At 41.9% G+C, this 18856-nt stretch overlaps 1 protein-coding gene across 1 annotated transcript in view; it reads right to left on the reverse strand.

Moving 5' to 3' along the window:
• Abca4 (ATP binding cassette subfamily A member 4) overlaps positions 1-18856 on the reverse strand; it is a 154243-nt gene that overhangs the window by 73442 nt on the left and 61945 nt on the right. The window contains exons 18-24 of the mRNA XM_076862541.1: positions 14474-14563; positions 12551-12725; positions 7157-7288; positions 6004-6143; positions 5335-5472; positions 4002-4195; positions 2380-2464 (exon numbers count right to left, since the gene is read on the reverse strand). Coding sequence (XP_076718656.1) covers positions 2380-2464; positions 4002-4195; positions 5335-5472; positions 6004-6143; positions 7157-7288; positions 12551-12725; positions 14474-14563 — 954 coding nt within the window. The remainder of the gene's footprint in view (positions 1-2379; positions 2465-4001; positions 4196-5334; positions 5473-6003; positions 6144-7156; positions 7289-12550; positions 12726-14473; positions 14564-18856) is intronic.

Consider the following 18856-nt stretch of genomic DNA (forward strand, 5'->3'; position numbering starts at 1 on the left):
GAAAAGGCAGAAATAACAGTATCCCCTTTGTTGTGAGGATTACATGAAATAATACACATAAAGTACTTGGAGTGGCATCCCCACCACCACTCCACCAGGTGACTGTTAGCTGCTATAGCGATCAGAACATCATCTCAGGGAAGAAAGCTCTTTGCTGATTCCATTTCACTGAAAATGTAAGAATTAAGTCAGAGTTGCTTCCATTTTTCTGGTAGGACACAACCTAGCTATGGGGGACTTACCCAAGATGCATGCCTAGAACAGGTGACCAAATGAGTGAGAAGCTCCCTTCCTAAATTACACACCCCTGCCTGACCTAACTCCTTGGAGGGCTGCATCATTTCCCTTGGGACTGCACATGCCTCTTCAAACAAAACAAAACTTAACACCCAGCTCTCAGGAATTTCAGGAAGCTGAGAAGCCACGGAGAGAGGCTGGGGTGGAGTGGGATGTGCAATGTGTAGCAGGGACTGTGGGCAAATGTCATTGAGAATTTACTTGATGCCCTTGTACAGTTGGAATTGATTTTTTTTTTTTTGCACAAGCATGTGTTACTTTAAAATTAAAAACTAAATTTAAGTAACTTCAAAGCATGCACCTGAAGAGACAGTTCCCCAGCACATTGATAGGCAGGTCAAAGGAAAAGGGATTCTGGCAACTCAGAAGGAGACTCTTTAGAAAGCAGTTCTCTTAGAGATTCAGGGTCACCAGGGGTTTCTTTTCTTTCTTTGTTTTAAAGAGACCTGTTTGGAGGACTTTCGTGGCTTTCAATCAAAATGTTTCTGTCTAGCTGGATTGAAAGTTTTATTTTATGTCAAACTTGCACATCAGACTTGGTCATCTTTGGTTCTCGGGTCATTTCAGACAGAGGCTGGGTAGTTCTTTACATAAGGAAGCTGCTCTGCCCTAGTGGCTCTGTGGGGTCATGCTCAGTGTTCTTTTAGGAAGGAAATGGAACCTGAAGTCACTGGATTCCCAGGAACCATGTGCCAGCCGTTCAGAGGGAGCCCTACCAGCCAGCAGTGCTCTCAGCTCTGGCTGTGAGGTCCATGAGGGGGTATGTGGGTGGCAGGGGAGCCATCCAAGGAGCTACCTGGGGATTAAACGTATCTTCCCTCCCTTATTTCGGGCACAACTTCTTACAGCACTTCCTACCATTCAAAGAAAATCCCTATTCTAGTCAAAGAAAGCCTTTACTGGGAAATAAAATAACAATTAAATACATCATCCTAGCCAGACAGGCCCTAGTTTCCAACTTGGATTTTTGGTGGTCCATAGTAACTAAAAATATTAGTAATAATTAAAATAAAATCAAATTCTTGACCAGGATTCTGAGGAGGAAGCTTCAGAAAGCTGGGATACCCTAAGCAAGGCAGGCAAGGCATGAGGAACAGTGACGTCACCCTGAACAGATGTTTTCTGTTCATCCCAGGCTCTGTCAGTGTAGAGGGTGGGGAGTAAATATTAGCAGTAGAACTCTGGGTATTTCCCCTCAAGTTGTAAACATAGTATATAAGTATTGTCTGGCTTTCTTGTCTCATCAGATTTCACTTAGTAAATTCTGTAGGTTTAGAAAAAAAATTATGCTAAATAGGAAACTTCATTAACCTGGGATAGTACATTAAATTTAATTTTACTTCTACTTAGGATTTTAGGGTATGTTTTATTCCATTTGCAGAGACTTCCCAAGGAAGGCATGGGAGGTGAGCATCAGTGAAGAATGGAAACAGTGTCCCAAGTTCTCTGGATCCTAGAGCTCAGATCCTAGGAGGTGAGGGATTGTGTATACAGTGATGGCCTCCACTGAATCTCTGGGGGTGAGGGAGAGTCCCTGAGAGCTTCAATGCACCCTCATTAAGGGGAGAATCTCTGGAAAATTGGGAATCTAAGGGGAGAGTTAGAGTATAACAGGAGTGTGGAGCATCATGCAGACCATCCACACAGGCCATCTCTTAGTGAAAATTCACTGTAAGAGCTGTGCATCATTGTGGTTCCACTAGAGGGCGCTAGGTGCACCTTTAAAAGAGGATCTCTCCAAACAGGAAGGAATATTCCCTGGAGCCAGGGTAGGAGGACCTCAGGAATGGAGGCTGCATATGGGAAAGGGCACAGAGTGAACACATGGAATTCCTCATTAAAGGGAGAGAGTGGTGCATGACTTTTAAATGCCATGGAGAATGGAGGAAAGAGGAGAAAGAAGTTAAAAAATAAAAAGATGAGCAATTGCATGACCTTACCCCCACACCCGCTCCCAGCCCTCCAGAAGTACGAATGTTCTCTTTGCTCCCATTCTAGTACAACATGACAGGACACCCCCAGCAACACCAGGTGATGATCACTAGACTAAAATGGAAATACATAGCCTTCCCCAGCCCTTACCATCCAAGACTTGCTCTGGAGTTATCTCATCAATGCGGGTTGGACACTTGACAGAGAAATCCTTAGATGCACAGCTGCAAGTACCCTACAATGGATGGACAGGAATGACTGACAAGGTACACATCACTTCAACAATAGCATCTCTCTGATGCCAAAAGCTGTCACCACCTGCTTGGCTTGTTTCTCACCACCAATTATGTTTTTTCCTGCACTGTTTAACCTACTAATTCATTGGAGCATTTTGAGGGTGTAGCCACTATATTTTACCTTGGAGAGTGTGTGAGTCAGGGAGAAGCAGAACCTCAAAGGATCTCTTTGGCTTATCATTAATCAAGTGACAGCTGTAGGTTCTGCTCACATTCTGTTCCTCCCTCCCCATGGACATGCACTGGTCTGTGGAAATCTACCCAAGACAGGAAACCCACAGCAGCCTGACACTTTAACCACAGGCATAAATAATCCTACAATATAATGCTTGTGACAATTTGAATGTGAGCAATGTTTGTTCTCAAGAGCACATTCATGATAAATTATCTAATATATCTCCACTACATCCCTAAGAAGCAGAAGCAGAGATCATTAATTGCATTTTCCACATGGGAAAAATAACAGCAAAGAAGTAATTTGCCCATGATATAGTCTGTACACTTCCCAGCCCAGATCTGGATCAAGGTCTCCTGACATGCTGAGTGGTCTCTGCAGATTAGCATTTTTTGCTCCATCATTTTATTTATTTATTTATTTTTGGTATGAGGGATTGAACCCAGGAGTGCTCAAGCACTGAGTCACATCCCCAGTCCTTTTTTATGTTTTCATTTTTAGATAGAGTCACGCTAAGTTGCTCAGGGTCTCATCAAGTTCCTGAGGCTAGCTTTGAATTTGCAATCCTCCTGCCTCAGCCTTCTGGGCTATTGGGATTACAGGCATGTGCCACCATGCCCAGCTTGCTTCATCAATTTTAGGTTACAGTTCCCAATGAGATTTTCCTTAGCTTTCATTTATTACTGGAATTCAGGTTTAATTAGGAAATGTGAATTTTGGGGATTAAAAAAGGAAGTTTCAGGACTGGGGTAGTGGCTAAGGGTAGAGCACTTGCCTTGCAAGTATGAGGCACTGGGTTTGATCCTCAGCACCATATAAAAATAAATAAATAAAATAAAGATATTGTGTTTATATACAACTAAAAAAATTCTTTTAAAAAGGAAGCTTTAATCATCTACTATTTTGGGGAGGTGTGGGGCAGTCCCAGGGATTGAACCACAAGCCTTATACGTATTTGTCAAGTACTGTATCACTGAGCTACATCCCCAGCTCATAACTCTTCAAGCAGTTCAACTTTGCAGGATAAGATGCTTCCATGTTGCATCTAACCACCTATCCACAGGTTGGGATATTGGTGTGAAATCATTTCAGTTTTTTTAAAACTAGTTGTAATTTTGGGAGACACACCTCTGTAGGAGGGTTCAGGACATATTTATCAAAATCTCCTGCAAATGGTCTCAGAAACAAAGAATCTGGTTCTGACTACTAGGGCTCCAGTGGATAGAAATGTCTGGAGTGGCCGCCCCCCACCCTGTGTTCCCTCTCACCCAGGATGTTCTCCTTCCCAGGAAGACATGTACCTCACAGCTGCTTCTTTGACTCTGGATGTTTTTCATCTTTCGAACCAAGGTCAAGTAGAAGCCCTTGCCAAAGCAGTTCTTCAGGAAGAGTGGCGTGCCCGAGCAGTAGAGTCTTCCCTGGGAGATGATGGCAATACGGTCACCAAGGAGGTCTGCCTCATCCATGTGGTGAGTGGACATGATGATGGTTCTGCCTGCAGGGGGGTCAGGGCAGGGGAATCATCAGACAGTCCTTGGCCAGGGTGAAAATTGGGAGATAACAGATAAAAACAGGTGCTAATTCCTCCAGGACATTAGAAATAATAATGATAGCAACCGCACACCATAAAGCATTGTCACATACATATGTCTTCATTAGGCACAGGGCTTGATTCAAATAAATCACCATGCATGGGACACATTCATTACTGTCAGTCAGCATCAAAGTTCCATGTGTACATTCTCTGGAACATTAAGCATTGCACTGATAATCTTTGTAAAGAACACACACAAACACACTTTTCCTAATTGGAGATGATGTCATTAAAATAAAATAGTAATGAGAATTTTAGGATGGCTTGGGGAAATACAACGCAAACAGAGGGTAGATCTTGAGTTCACACAGGGTTGAAACACACTGTCTCCCATCCCCAACTCTCCATGTACAGAGGATCAAACCCAGGGCGCTTAATCCCTGAGCCACATCCCCAGACCATTTTTTGTATTTTATTGGATGGAGTCTCCCTGAGTTCCTTAGGGCTTCACTAAGTTGTTGAGGCTGGCTTTGAACTCATGGTCCTCCTGCCTCAACCTCCGGAGTCACTGGGATTATAGGTGTGTGCCACCGTGCCCAGCCACACTATCATATTAATGGGCACTCTGAGCCCTGCCAGCTGTCTCTTCTGAATTTGAGCCCTTTGGAAGGCGCCAGGTCAGGGATGAACAGGTCCCATTCTGAGACATGTCCCTCCGCAGCACCCAATACCCAACACATTGCCCTTGCACCTGGTCCCCAGTGGTCACCTGACAGCTAGGTAGCTTATTTTTGTTTGTATAAGTCTCCTTCACTAGATGGGAATTGCATTTAGAGCTGCACCCAATGTTCCAGACAGAAGGACTAGAGGTTGAGATAGGTTTCTAGAATATTTTGGGAAGTAGGCTGATACCAGTGACTCCATTTTTATTTATTAAGAATCTCAGGAAGTTTTAACTCATACTTCAATTCATAGATAAAGCCCACCTGAGTGTGGTTATGGCTGTTAGTATACTCAGCTGCAAAACACCAGGTTTGAGAGAGCAGGGCCCACAGGGAAAGCCCCAGTGAGAGCACCAGGCACTGAGCAGTGGCTGTTACCTGAGCGATACTTCAGGAGCAGGTCCCAGATGGAGCGTCTGGAGTAGGGGTCCACCCCAGAGGTGGGCTCATCCAGGATGACCACCTTGGCATCTCCCACAAAGGCAAGTGCAACGGACAGCTTCCTCTGCATGCCACCTGGAGGCCCAGGAGGATGGGATGGGCGATGGTCACAAGTAGGATAAAGAGAAAAAAAAGAAGAGAAAAAGCCCAGGAAGAGAAAAGGCCAGGGTTGGTGCCATAAGGGGGCACCTTAAATCTGGCAGGAGTTTGATGCTGTCTCCTGAGAGGTCTAGAGAGAGTTCAGAACTCTACTGGAGTTGAGGGGAGGCCTTGTAAATGCAGAAAAGAGCCTTACTGCTAAGAACCTTATTATTGGAAGACTTCTCTTCTCACACTTTAGTTCAAACATATAAACATCAGAACAAATAAAGCCCAGGCTGACTGCAAGACAGAATTGAATGTGGCAAATGATCCAAGGGCAGCTGCTCTCAGATTCTCAGAGTAGCTTCACAGAGTGTTCCAACTCTTAGGTGCTTTCCTGTTACAAGCACCCCAACCCCACCCCCCACCCCAATTCCTCCAGTTTCTCCAACCCTGGCCTCCTAGGTGCACTGAGAAGCAATGGATGTGCCATCCTTGGCCCTGTTACCCTCCAACACCAAGCACCTGAAAGTTCCTGTGCTTCTTCATTCCTCTTGTGGTGAAGGCCTGTATCCTCTAACATGGCTTCCATCCCCAGCTGGGCCTCCTCCCAGGACTTGCCTTTCAGCTGGGCATAGAAGAGGATGTGCTCAGCCACTGTGAGGCTACCAGGACAGAACAAGGAAAGCAATGGGCTCAGCAATTGACTTCTAGTAACTTATTTTTTATAGAAATAATTCAAGATGACAAAAAAAAAATGCAACAATCAAGATGCTACAAGTTCATTGAGGTATTGTTCCTGATACAAATGCAAAACATACACCAGATCTGGCCTAAGTATTTATTAGAGAGCTTGGCTTAATAGTTCATCTTATAATGAAATTTTATGTAAACATTGCAAGTTAATTTATAAAGGAACATGTAATGACATGAAAAGATATTCATATCTTAGGTTAAAAAAAGCAATCACATTTCTAAAAAAGTCAGGTTACAAAATTATATGCATAGTTTTTTTCTTCTTTATAATTTCAAAGAATGTATATATATATATCTCTGCATGTGTGAGAGAATGTTTTGAAAAATTATACACCCAGGTGTTAACCATAGTTGTCTCTGCATGGTGAAATTACTGGTAATTTTTATTTTCTTCTATTTGTTTAGCTATCTTTTCTTACTTCTTCCCTCCCTTTCTTTCATATGACTATATCTAAATTTATACTTATTTATATGCTTTCACACTATATCTAACAATATATAGATTTTAAGATAAGAAATAAAATATATCTTAATTGAAAAAAAAAGAGTGCTCCAAATGTTCTGAAAGTCAATCCTTAGTGCCCTGGTTTAGAAGAAGAAAAGGAACCAGGTTCTCCTCTCTTTGGTCCTGGATGGGAAATACTTCAGGGCTCAGCAGGGGGCCCAGCCACTGTCATAAAGAAAAGAGTGTCACTCTTCTGAGGGGAGAGACCTCAACTCTGAACACCAAAGGCACAGTCCCATGTTCAGAGGGACAATTCTCAGTGCAAGCCAGACAAGAACCTTGAACAAAGGGGACATCAGCTAAGAGCATCACCACTTGTACCCAGACCAGACACCCTGGGCGAGACTCTAGAGAACATATGTGCTGGGGCAGGAGTGAGGATGGGAGATGGAGGCATCTCACCCCTGTTTTTCTTACTGGTGGAACAGGATGTTGTACTGTGGACACATGCCGAGGCTCTGACGGACTGCATCCAGGCTGGTTTCAATGTCCTTTCCCCCAATGAGCACAGTCCCTGATGTCGCCGGCAATAGACCTGTCAAGATGGACCTGCAGAAAGCAGGAACAGGGGTGGAAGAGATGGTCCTTAGGAACTTGCATTGGGAGAGCAGCCCCCCACCAATGTGAGGGGTCCTCACCAGGGTGAGGACTCTCATGGTTACTCCAGCTCATGTCTCTGAATCGAACTCAGGTTCATCATTAGCAGCAGGGCCCAAAGTTTCCCATACAGAGACTAGCACCAGTGTGTACATCAAGACCCTAATGCAGAGGAGCAGAGAATGAAGGCAAATGTGGCCCTCTGCTTCCCCTTATCTCCTGGAGCTCCCCAGCAAGCACTAGTGGACTTCGGGGATTCTCAGCCTCAGAACATTTACTTGCAGGCCTTGAGCTCCCCCACCTCCAATTCAGCCCTCAGTCCCTGGTGCCAGAGGAGCCCAACAAAAGGTTTTTGGTCATGGCTTGCTGCTCTGCGTTCTGGGTGAGCAGTTGCTGATATTGACAAGCTAGGTGTCACCATTATAAGACCAGGAAGGCCTTAATGAGGTGAAAAGCTGGCACAACCAAGCATTCACTGTACCAGTTGATCAATTGACTGAAGCCAGATCACCACCAAAAATACCATCTTTGGAGCCAAAACACAAAAAGTCTAATAGCAATGATGCATGTTTTTTTGTAAAGTGGAAAATAATGGCCCCCATGTGCTGAGGAGCCTAGTCTGGGTACATTAGAGTTAATACATCTGATGCATTTAGCACTGCACCAGCATTAAGAAAAACTCAAAAATATCATTACCATTGTTACTAAACACTGTTTCAACCCCAGGGAAAGCTGTATTTCTGCAGCTGATGAAGTAATGTGTTTTCCTGGGAGAAGTTCTGGGGTTCCGTCTGAATGAAATGTCCAGCTCTCTGACCATATTAATTAATAAGAAAGGAAATACATCGCATGGAGGTCATTCCTCAAAAAAAAGGAAAAACCAACAAATAAATGAGCTCACACTTCATCCCAAAGCCCTAGAAAAAGAAGAGCAAAACAACAGAAAATGTAGCAGAAGGCAAGAAATAATTAAAATCAGAAGCGGAAATCAACGAAATTGAAACAAAAGAAACTATTGAAACAATTAACAAAACTAAAAGTTGGTTCTTCGAAAAAATAAACAAGATCAACAGACCCTTAGCCATGCTAATGAAGAGAAGAAGAGAGAGAACTCAAATTACTAACATATGGGATGCAAAAGGCAATATCACAACAGATGCTACAGAAATACAGAAGACAATTAGAAATTATTTTGAAAACCTATATTCCAATAAAATAGAAGATAGTGAAGGCATCGATAAATTTCTTAAGTCATATGATCTGCCCAGACTGAGTCAGGAGGATACACACAATTTGAACAGACCAATATCAATGGATGAAATAGAAGAAGCAATCAAAAGACTACCAAGCAAGAAAAGCCCAGGACCGAATGGGTACACAGCAGAGTTTTACAAAACCTTTAAAGAAGAATTAATACCAATACTTTTCAAGTTATTTCAGGAAATAGAAAAAGAGGGAGCTCTTCCAAACTCATTCTATGAGGCCAACATCACCCTGATTCCGAAACCAGACAAAGACACCTCAAAGTAAGAAAACTACATACCAATATCTCTGATGAACCTAGATGCAAAAATCCTCAATAAAATTCTGGTGAATCGGATACAAAGGCACATCAAAAAAATTGTGCACCATGATCAAGTAGGATTCATCCCTGGGATGCAAGGATGGTTCAATATATGGAAATCAATAAATGTTATTCACCACATCGATAGACTTAAAGATAAGAACCATATGATCATCTCAATAGACGCAGAAAAAGCATTCGACAAAGTACAGCATCCCTTTATGTTCAAAACATTAGAAAAACTAGGGATAACAGGAACTTAGCTCGACATTGTAAAAGCTATCTATGCTAAGCCTCAGGCTAGCATCATTCTGAATGGAGAAAAATTGAAGGCATTCCCTCTAAAATCTGGAACAAGACAGGGATGCCCTCTCTCACCACTTCTATTCAATATAGTTCTTGAAACACTGGCCAGAGCAATTAGACAGACAAAAGAAATTAAAGGCATAAAAATAGGAAAAGAAGAACTTAAATTATCACTATTTGCGGATGACATGATTCTATACCTAGCAGACCCAAAAGGTTCTACAAAAAAACTACTAGAACTAATAAATGAATTCAGCAAAGTGGCAGGATATAAAATCAACACGCATAAATCAAAGGCATTTCTGTACATTAGCGACAAAACTTCTGAAACAGAAATGAGGAAAAACACTCCATTCACAATGTCCTCAAAAAAATAAAATACTTGGGAATCAACCTAACAAAAGAGGTGAAAGATTTATACAATGAAAACTACAGAACCCTAAAAAGAGAAGTAGAAGAAGATCTTAGAAGATGGAAAAATATACCCTGTTCATGGATAGGCAGAACTAACATCATCAAAATGGCGATATTACCAAAAGTTCTCTATAGGTTTAATGCAATGCCAATCAAAATCCCAATGGCATTTCTTGTAGAAATAGATAAAGCAATCATGAAATTCATATGGAAAAATAAAAGACCCAGAATAGCAAAAGCAATTCTAAGCAGGAAGTGTGAATCAGGCGGTATAGCGATACCAGATTTCAAACTATATTACAGAGCAATAGTATCAAAAACAACATGGTACTGGTACCAAAACAGGCAGGTGGACCAATGGTACAGAATAGAGAACACAGAGACTAATCCACAAAGTTACAACTATCTTATATTTGATAAAGGGGCTAAAAGCATGCAATGGAGGAAGGATAGCATCTTCAACAAATGGTGTTGGGAAAACTGGAAATCCATATGCAACAAAATGAAACTGAATCCCCTCCTCTCGCCATGCACAAAAGTTAACTCAAAGTGGATCAAGGAGCTTGATATCAAATCAGAGACTCTGCATCTGATAGAAGAAAAAGTTGGCTCCGATCTATACATATTGTGGGGTCAGGCTCCAAATTCCTTAATAGGACACCCATAGCACAAGAGTTAATAACAAGAATCAACAAATGGGACTTACTTAAACTGAAAAGTTTTTTCTCAGCAAGAGAAACAATAAGAGAGGTAAGTAGGGAGCCTACATCATGGGAACAAATTTTTACTCCCCACACTTCAGATAGAGCCCTAATATCCAGAGTATACAAAGAACTCAAAAAATTAGACAATAAGATAATAAATAACCCAATCAACAAATGGGCCAAGGACCTGAACAGACACTTCTCAGAGGAGGACATACAATCAATCAACAAGTACATGAAAAAATGCTCACCATCTCTAGCAGTCAGAGAAATGCAAATCAAAACCACCCTAAGATATCATCTCACTCCAGTAAGATTGGCAGCCATTATGAAGTCAAATGACAACAAGTGCTGGCGAGGATGTGGGGAAAAGGTTATTCTTGTACATTGCTGGTGGGACTGCAAATTGGTGTGGCCAATTGGAAAGCAGTATGGAGATTACTGGTAAAGCTGGGAATGGAACCACCATTTGACCCAGCTATTGCCCTTCTCGGACTATTCCCTGAAGACCTTAAAAGAGCGTACTACAGGGATACTGCCACATTGATGTTCATAGCAGCACAATTCACAATAGCTAGACTGTGGAACCAACCCAGATGCCCTTCAATAGTTGAATGGATAAAAAAATGTGGCATTTACACACCATGGAGCATTATGCAGCACTAAAAAATGACAAAATCATGGAATTTGCAGGGAAATGGATGGCACTAGAGCAGATTATGCTTAGTGAAGCTAGCCAATCCCTAAAAAACAAATACCAAATGTCTTCTTTGATATAATGAGAGCAACTAAGAACAGAGCAGGGAGGAAGAGCAGGAAGAAAAGATTAACATTAAACAGAGACATGAGGTGGGAGGGAAAGGGAGAGAAAAGGGAAATTGCATGGAAATGGAGGGAGACCCTCATTGTTATACAAAATTACATATAGGAGGTTGTGAGGGGAATAGGAAAATAAACAAGGAGAGAAATGAATTACAGTAGATGGGGTAGAGAGAGAAGATGGGAGGGGAGGGGAGGAGAGGGGGGATAGTGGAGGATAGGAAAGGCAGCAGAACACATCAGACACTAGTATGGCAATATGTAAAACAGTGGATATGTAACCGATGTGATTCTGTAATCTGTATTTGGGGTAAAAATGGGAGTTCATAACCCACTTGAATCTAATGTATGAAATATGATATGTCAAGAGCTTTGTAATGTTTTGAACAACCAATTAAAAAAAGAAAAAGAAATCAGATGATTTAGTGCCGCCACACCCAGCTCTGTTCCTGAGTTCTGATAAAATCTCAGGCTATCTGAATTTACACTTAGAAGCTGGAATCTCTGTCGTTCAACCACTAGAGGGAAACAGAACCAAATATAATGGCACCAGCCCCACATTCCATTCACACAGAACAGCCCAAGAGCACATTCCTGTGTAGGGTGTATACTTGCTATTCCTTCCTAGGCTTCTGCAAGAAGCCAAGGATTTAAGACTGCATATCACATGGGCTGTTGTCCTGAGAGGTCTGCATAGGAAAGCTTGGTGGCCATGTTCTCCTCAGCAGATGGCACTTGGGCCCCTTAGAGAAGTGTGAGGTCCATGCACAGCCCTGTGTCTTGCCTGGATTTGGCCTTCAGTTGCCAGGCTGCTAGCCCAGGTCCATGTAGAGACTGTGTCCTTTGTACTTTCTCTAGAACTGGGACCAGCATTTATTGGGGGCCCCATGCTGATGTTGAAACCTACCTAATAACTGGCAGGAAAAGGAATAATCCTTAAAAATAAGTCTTGCTTTACAGACCTGGGGCACAGGATAGCGAGGGCCATGACACTATCACTCTCATGGATGATAATGATGCTGGAGAGACTGGGGAGCGGGGAGAGGACTCAAGGCTTTAGAAGCAAGAGGTGGTTTGTGGCAGGAAGACCTGGCTCATGTCACCATGTAACCATTATACTCAGTGCTTCAGGAAAGTCCCCTAAACTCTTAGAATGTCCAGTTCCCTGGCACACAAAGCAAGCACTAAACTAACTCTGTTTAGCTCTTGTTGCTTCTTAGGAAGATCAAATTAAAACCAAAATGTGAGTGAGCTTTAACCATTGAAATATCCTTTACAAATTCTCAGGGCCAGAAATATAAAGTGAATTTTGTCAGTAAAACTCAGTGAGAAAGAGTAGATTGCAGCTAACGGGAAAAACAAAGCCAAAAACTGGCAGGGTGGTGTGGCCTCTACCAGAAGACTCACAAGGTGGTGGTTTTCCCTGCTCCATTGTGACCTAGGAAGGCGGTGATCTGGTTCTCATAGAAGGTAATGTTTAGACGGTCCACTGCTGGTCGGGTACCAGGCTCAAAGATCTTTACCAGATTCTTCACACAAACCCCAGGAACCAGCCCTGGAAGCTCACGTTCAAAGAAGGAGTCTTGAGGAAAACAAACAAACATGATATAAACCCAGTGCCTTAACATACACGCTCCTCACGGTTCTTTCTTCAGACCACTGTCTTCTGTCTATAATTTCCCTGCCCTACCCCAACCCCGTCCTTGCTTCAGCTATGATCTTTGTAAGGAAAAGCAGAATAACAATGAGATAATAGTACTGAACATTTATTTAGCTCTTATTCTGTGCCAGGCACTGTTTCAAGTGCTTTCCATGAATTATTTCCTTTCACACTTATAACAGCCAGCCCCTCCTGGTAGATATTACTAGGCTCATTTCTATAGGTGAGGAAACCCAAGACAGACATCAAAGTGTCCTATCACAATCACAGGGCTCACAAGTGGCAGAGCTGGGATTTAAATCCAGAGCCCATGTTCATCCTAGAGCATCCACGGTCCATGCATACAGTTAGCCCTAAGCTCTGTCTTCAGTCCCAGACCCTTGTTTCCAGTGGTCTGTGGGATTCCTCATGGATTTCTGGTAGCAGCTCAGACTCCTCATATTCTTCCCAGACAATGGTTTCCTTCAGACTCCCCCATGTCCATTCCTGGAGGCACCATTATCCCAGACAACCTTGGCTTGAGTCTTTGAGTCCACTTTAACCACAGCTGACTTCTTGCTCCTTGGAACTCCAGGATGGGCCACTCTTCCTCAGCACTGTCCCTCAAGCCTTGTCCTCCTTTCTATCCTCTTCAATGTAGACTTATCCTGCTTTGCCCTTGTCCCTACCCACAGCCTCATTCTTCTTGGTTGGTTCAGGGTGTTTAACTCTATATAGCACACTTCACTGGTTGTCTGAATATTGTAGGTCTAGGCATTTGCTCTCTGCAAAATTAAAAACAACAACAACAACAACAACAAAAAATCCTTGCTTCTTCTCTCTGTGCCTCCTGGCCTGGCCCGTAGGTGAGTTGGAACCAGTCTCCAGTCTCCCCAGCCTCAGCCTTGTCATATACTCTGGGATGAGGGTCTTCTAGAGGCACTGTTGCCTGCAAAACAGCTCTGTGGGGGGAATTGCTGGTTTCTGACTTTAGCTTTGTGAAATGGTATCTGGGGTATGTGGAGGCTGGATCTTCTCTAGCAATGTCAGGCCAAGTCAGAGGCTGTGTTCCTCTGTAAGCTCTAACATCCCCAGAGAAATGCACATGTTTAGGGTTGAAAATCCTTGGGAGAAACACAGAACTGATTCAGAGGGAAGATAGAGCAGCCAGAGCCAGGGACATAGACTAATGAACCTGGCCCTTTAGTCCAGAAAATATTAGGTAACTTCCACTGTCAGGAAAGGCTTTTGATTGTTTGAATGAATGGGCTTCTAGATTTGTAAATCATGACTGAAGTGCAGTCAGCTCTGCTAGACTCTTTCCCCTGCACACAGAAGCATTTATTTTTGTCTTTCTTTATTGCTCATGTCTGCTTAAAGTCCCAGTGACCCAAGTCATTGTTCTTGCTAAATCCTTGGAAGTCAGCATATTCATGCAACTCACTTGAGATCTGCCTAACAAGGGCACAAACACACTACAGACTCGGGATTTGCTTTCTCCAGGAAATATGCGTTAATGTCTGGGCTGAACCATTCATTCCCCACACATGCACCTGGACATGAGGTTCAACAGTGGTCAACAGAGGGAGTTGGTTTCCTGGGCTTCATTTCACCCATCATGAGCTGTTTTTCTCTGGCCTTTAAAGGGTGCACAGTCTTTCCCTTGCTTCTGCTCTTTATTAGGTTTTTACCATTCTTTCCTCCTGGGTGGTCTGGATCCTCCATTTCCTCTGTTAGGGGTTCAGTCTTTTCCAGGGCCCTCTCTTCTCTGGTTGAACACCCTGCACCAACCAGAAGCCAGTGTTACTCTCCCAGTGAGAGCTGAGAATCAGCAGGGACAGGAAAGGAGGGGAGATGTAGGGGGAGCAAGTGAGTTTTCCACCACAACAGGAAAACAGTCCCCTTAGAAGGCTGAACCAGTGCCCCTGTGAGACCACCCCATGCAGGCCCCTGGTCTGTCCTACTGAAGAGCTCCAGCCTCAGTGTGCAATCTCTGCCAAGCCCAGGGGCATTCTGGAATTGGAGTTTCAGAATTAGAGTTTTACCTCATCCTCTTGCTTTTTCTTTTTCAGTGGTGCTGAGGATGGAACCTGGGGCCTCAAGCATGCTAGGCAAATGCTCTACTGCTACCCTGCCTCCTTCATCCTTTTAGTGTGCCAGGGAGGGCCTACAATGCCAGAAATGGATTTAAAAACAAAAACCAAAACCAAGATTGAATTTGGAATGGGTTAAATTTCTTTAGCCCACCACTGGTTGTTTTCATTACAATCCAAAACATATCGATATCACGATGAACCTCTGGTAAAAGTCCATTCAAGATGACAAGATGGGTGGCCAGCTTAAACTGAGAAATATCTCCTCTGAGAAATCTACCATAAGGGTACTCAAGTGTCTTAGGGTTAATGGTAGGTGGAGTCTGGTTGGGGTGTAAACCTGGACAAATTGTGACATGTGGTATATAGAACACACAAACACGTTATACACACACTTTTTTGGTGCCCAACGTGGGGCATTTGTAAATTTGGCATTTGTTCTCAAAGGGTGTCAGGAAATCCTGGAAGGGGAAGACAAGCATAAAAGCTGGGCAAGTTGAGAGGAAGCAGGAGAAGAGGAAGCCACTGCTGCCAGACCTCAGGACCCTGGCCTCAAGTGCAGATGGATGAGCGGTTTTCTAAATGCAGAAGCCACCAGGGCCCTGGCATAACCCCTCTGTATATCTGGAGGGGCAGGCAGGTATGGGAGACCATCCTTGCACGTGACTGCGTCACACTCCCTGGCTAGGTGCTGAGGCGCTCAGTCCCAGAAATGTGTCAGAGCTTTCCCCACCCTTCTTGGGTCCGAGGGTCGGGTTCTCATGCATGGGTGTGTCTTGCTATAGGCCCATGAGTGAAGCTATGCTCACCTGTTCCTTTGTAATATAACGCCTTGCTCTGTTTAGGATAGAATCTACAATGAAAGTGCCTTATGTGTGTCCCCTTCTCTTACTGTGTCCTTGTTTTCATTACAATCCAAAACATATCGATATCATGTTATGGTAGGTGTGGCCTACCCAGGTGTCAGTCAACCTGCTGACAGTGGACATAATGAAGATAGACTCAACTCCCTGAAACCTGACCCCTTGCTTCATTTAAATAGCTTCTCCTCAATAAAAGGGGTCAGCACATGCTCTCGCTTTCTCTCTTCCTGCGGACCCTTAAGGTCAGAGGAGCTGTCACAGCAACCCCAAACAAAAAGGTATTTGTGTCTCTTGGGTGGTTATTTTGCACAGCCTAGTCAGCCCAATTTTACTGGAGTGACCCCTGAGCCTTTTAGTCGCGAAAACAGAAACCTGGCAATTGGTGCCCAACGTGGGGTGAAAGGTCTGTGTCCTTAAGCCGCTGTGACAAAAGTGACAAATGCTGGCTCCTAAGGGAAGTCCAATTTAAATATTAAAGAAAGTTAGTGAGTTTGGTAATTCTCTCCAGAAGTAAAGCATGCTTAGGATTGCAGAGTTTTGTGGGCAGAATTGTAGAAAGTAAGTGAATTAGACAAAAGGAAAATCTGTGACGTTAAAATTTTTAATATCGGGGTATAATTGTAGAGATTCTAAATTCAGATGATTAATGGGCTATATTGTTGAGTTAAGTCCTCTCCATGGAAAGAGCACTTTTATGGATTTTTAAAAATTGTTTTTGTAAATCTTTAGAAAAAAATTTTTTGGGGGGGCTGGGATTGTGGCTCAGTAGTAGAGTGCTTGCCTAGCACGGACGGGACCTGGGTTCAATCCTCAGTACCACATAAAAATAAAGACATTGTGTTATGTCCATCTACACCCTAAGGAAAAAAAAAAAGATTTTTTGGCCTTTATGTTCTAGAAGTTTGCACTAGGGAGTGAAAAAAAGGGGAAAAAATGTTGTGATGTTTACCTGGAGAGAAATGGTTTCAATTTTCTATTGTTTTTGTGAATACTCAGAAAGTCTGTACTGACCTCTTTGCTACATGACTGTCCTGTGCATCAGAATGGCTGTGACTCAGCCGCTAGGGAAGAGAGACTTTAGCTGTTGCTCCCTGCACTATGGGGTCCTAGCCCCTGAAGCCAGCAGTGCTTTTAACCCTTAAATGACTTGACCTGAATGCGGAACACAGACTAGCTTAAGATCTGATAACGCTGGCATCTGCCACTAAAAAACCTTTGAAACACCCATGTGCCACAGAAAAAAGTGCAGGATGCGGGAATACACAGGCTGCAACCACAGGTTGCAGAGGCAAAGCAAGCTACTACCACTGTAGGATTTTGGCCAGGCGGGGGAAAATGCAGACAAAATCAAACAAAATGCAATTGGCTAGGAAAACTTGGGGAACTTTTGTCCCGACAACGGGCAGCAGACTCCATGGTGTTTGTGTCACCATGGTAACCACGAGGTGCCTGGCCAGGGAAACTGGCTTCCTGATCCCACCTCCCATACCTTCGCAGGCTTCCGATTGGTTCTTCCACAGTCACTCAGACAGGACTTCTGGTCCCGCCTTCCAGCTGTTAACCTGTACTTATTGTTTCAGATTGCTACTGGAGCTACTCAGAGCCTGCATTTTTAAAATGCCCACCTGTAAATGCTAACGAAAGATATCTTTTTCAGAAAAAATTTAATTCCACAGGTTTCTATGTTGCAGCCCTAAATTTAAGTTAGTTCTGAGTTAAATAACCTGACTTTTCTTATAGTTGTGTTACTAAATAATTTTCTATTGATGAGAGATATCAAACATGGTTCTTTGTATTTAACTTTTAATTTTGGAGGTTATGGGGATGCATTTCCTCGTCACAGGAACAAAAGCCAGCAATGTTCCTGTGATGACCAAAAAATCCTTATTCTCATTCCTAACTATAAAAAATAAATATGTATATACAAGGATCTTATTTCAATTACATCAAGTGACGCCACATAAAAGAGTGCACTCCTAGGTAAAAATAAGTTGAAATGGATCCAAGTACTTTAAAAATCACATGGTTACATAACGTTAATACAATTATAAGTTATGTCCTTATTCTTAATATATATATTTGCTTGGCATTCGGATAACCTATGTTTGTTAATCTATAAAATATTTAGCACATGTCTAATTGTTTAGTTTATATATATTTGCCTAATTGTTTTTCTTCAACAGAAAATCCATAATTTATATGTTTTATATGTACATTTATCAGGTACTCTGCCTTTTAGAACAGATATTTAAGATAAATGTGTTTGCTCTAAATTTGCTTTTAAGTAAAAATACAATCTTCAAGTAGTTTATAATTCTCAAAGTTATTGTACAAACTCATAAAATGATAAACAAATATAATTCTGTCTACAAAATATCTAAGGATTTTAACTTAAATATTTTCTTGATATTTCTTATCAAAGTACAATAATTTATTTAGAGATTCTAAGGTTTTCAAAAATTGTTCCAAAGTATAACCAGAAAAAAAATTCTAAAAGAAAAAGATGCTTCAACAAAAAGAAAACACACACATTGGATCCTAAAAAGAAGAAAAAAATCATCTTTGGATTAAACAAGGTCTTTATATTCTAGATTTTAATGATTAAAGTATTTTCCTAAATAAGAAGATTTTTATATTATTATCTAAACAGATGATGTAAAAAGTTAGAACAATTAAAAAAGAGATTTATATATACTGGACTGACTATAAATTTTTAACTTATTAATTCAAGGATATTTCAGTCTATTTTCCTAATTTAACTATACTGATATGAGCTAAGATTTTGTCCATATTTTGACATGATAAAACTTATTAAAATGTTAAGTTTATTTCTCTAAAAAAAAGGTCTTTGTTGCCTAATAATTCTTGCTGTTTAAGACAAAGGTTAATTTTGGTAAATAAATTCACATCGTTGATTAAACACTAAATATATTAAACTGCTAACTTAGATCCCAATTTTGACAACTGTTCTTTAAGACTATATTTAATTGATTCTAAGACACAAAGACACTGTTGATTTTTACATATTTTTTGTTAGATGATTATAAAATTTAAAAAAAAATTTATTAAGACTCAAGTTCTCCAAATTAAAGTCACATGTTAATTTTGACCAATAAAA

This window comes from Callospermophilus lateralis, chromosome 7 (genome assembly GCF_048772815.1).
Source record: "Callospermophilus lateralis isolate mCalLat2 chromosome 7, mCalLat2.hap1, whole genome shotgun sequence".
Classification (NCBI taxonomy): domain Eukaryota; kingdom Metazoa; phylum Chordata; class Mammalia; order Rodentia; family Sciuridae; genus Callospermophilus; species Callospermophilus lateralis.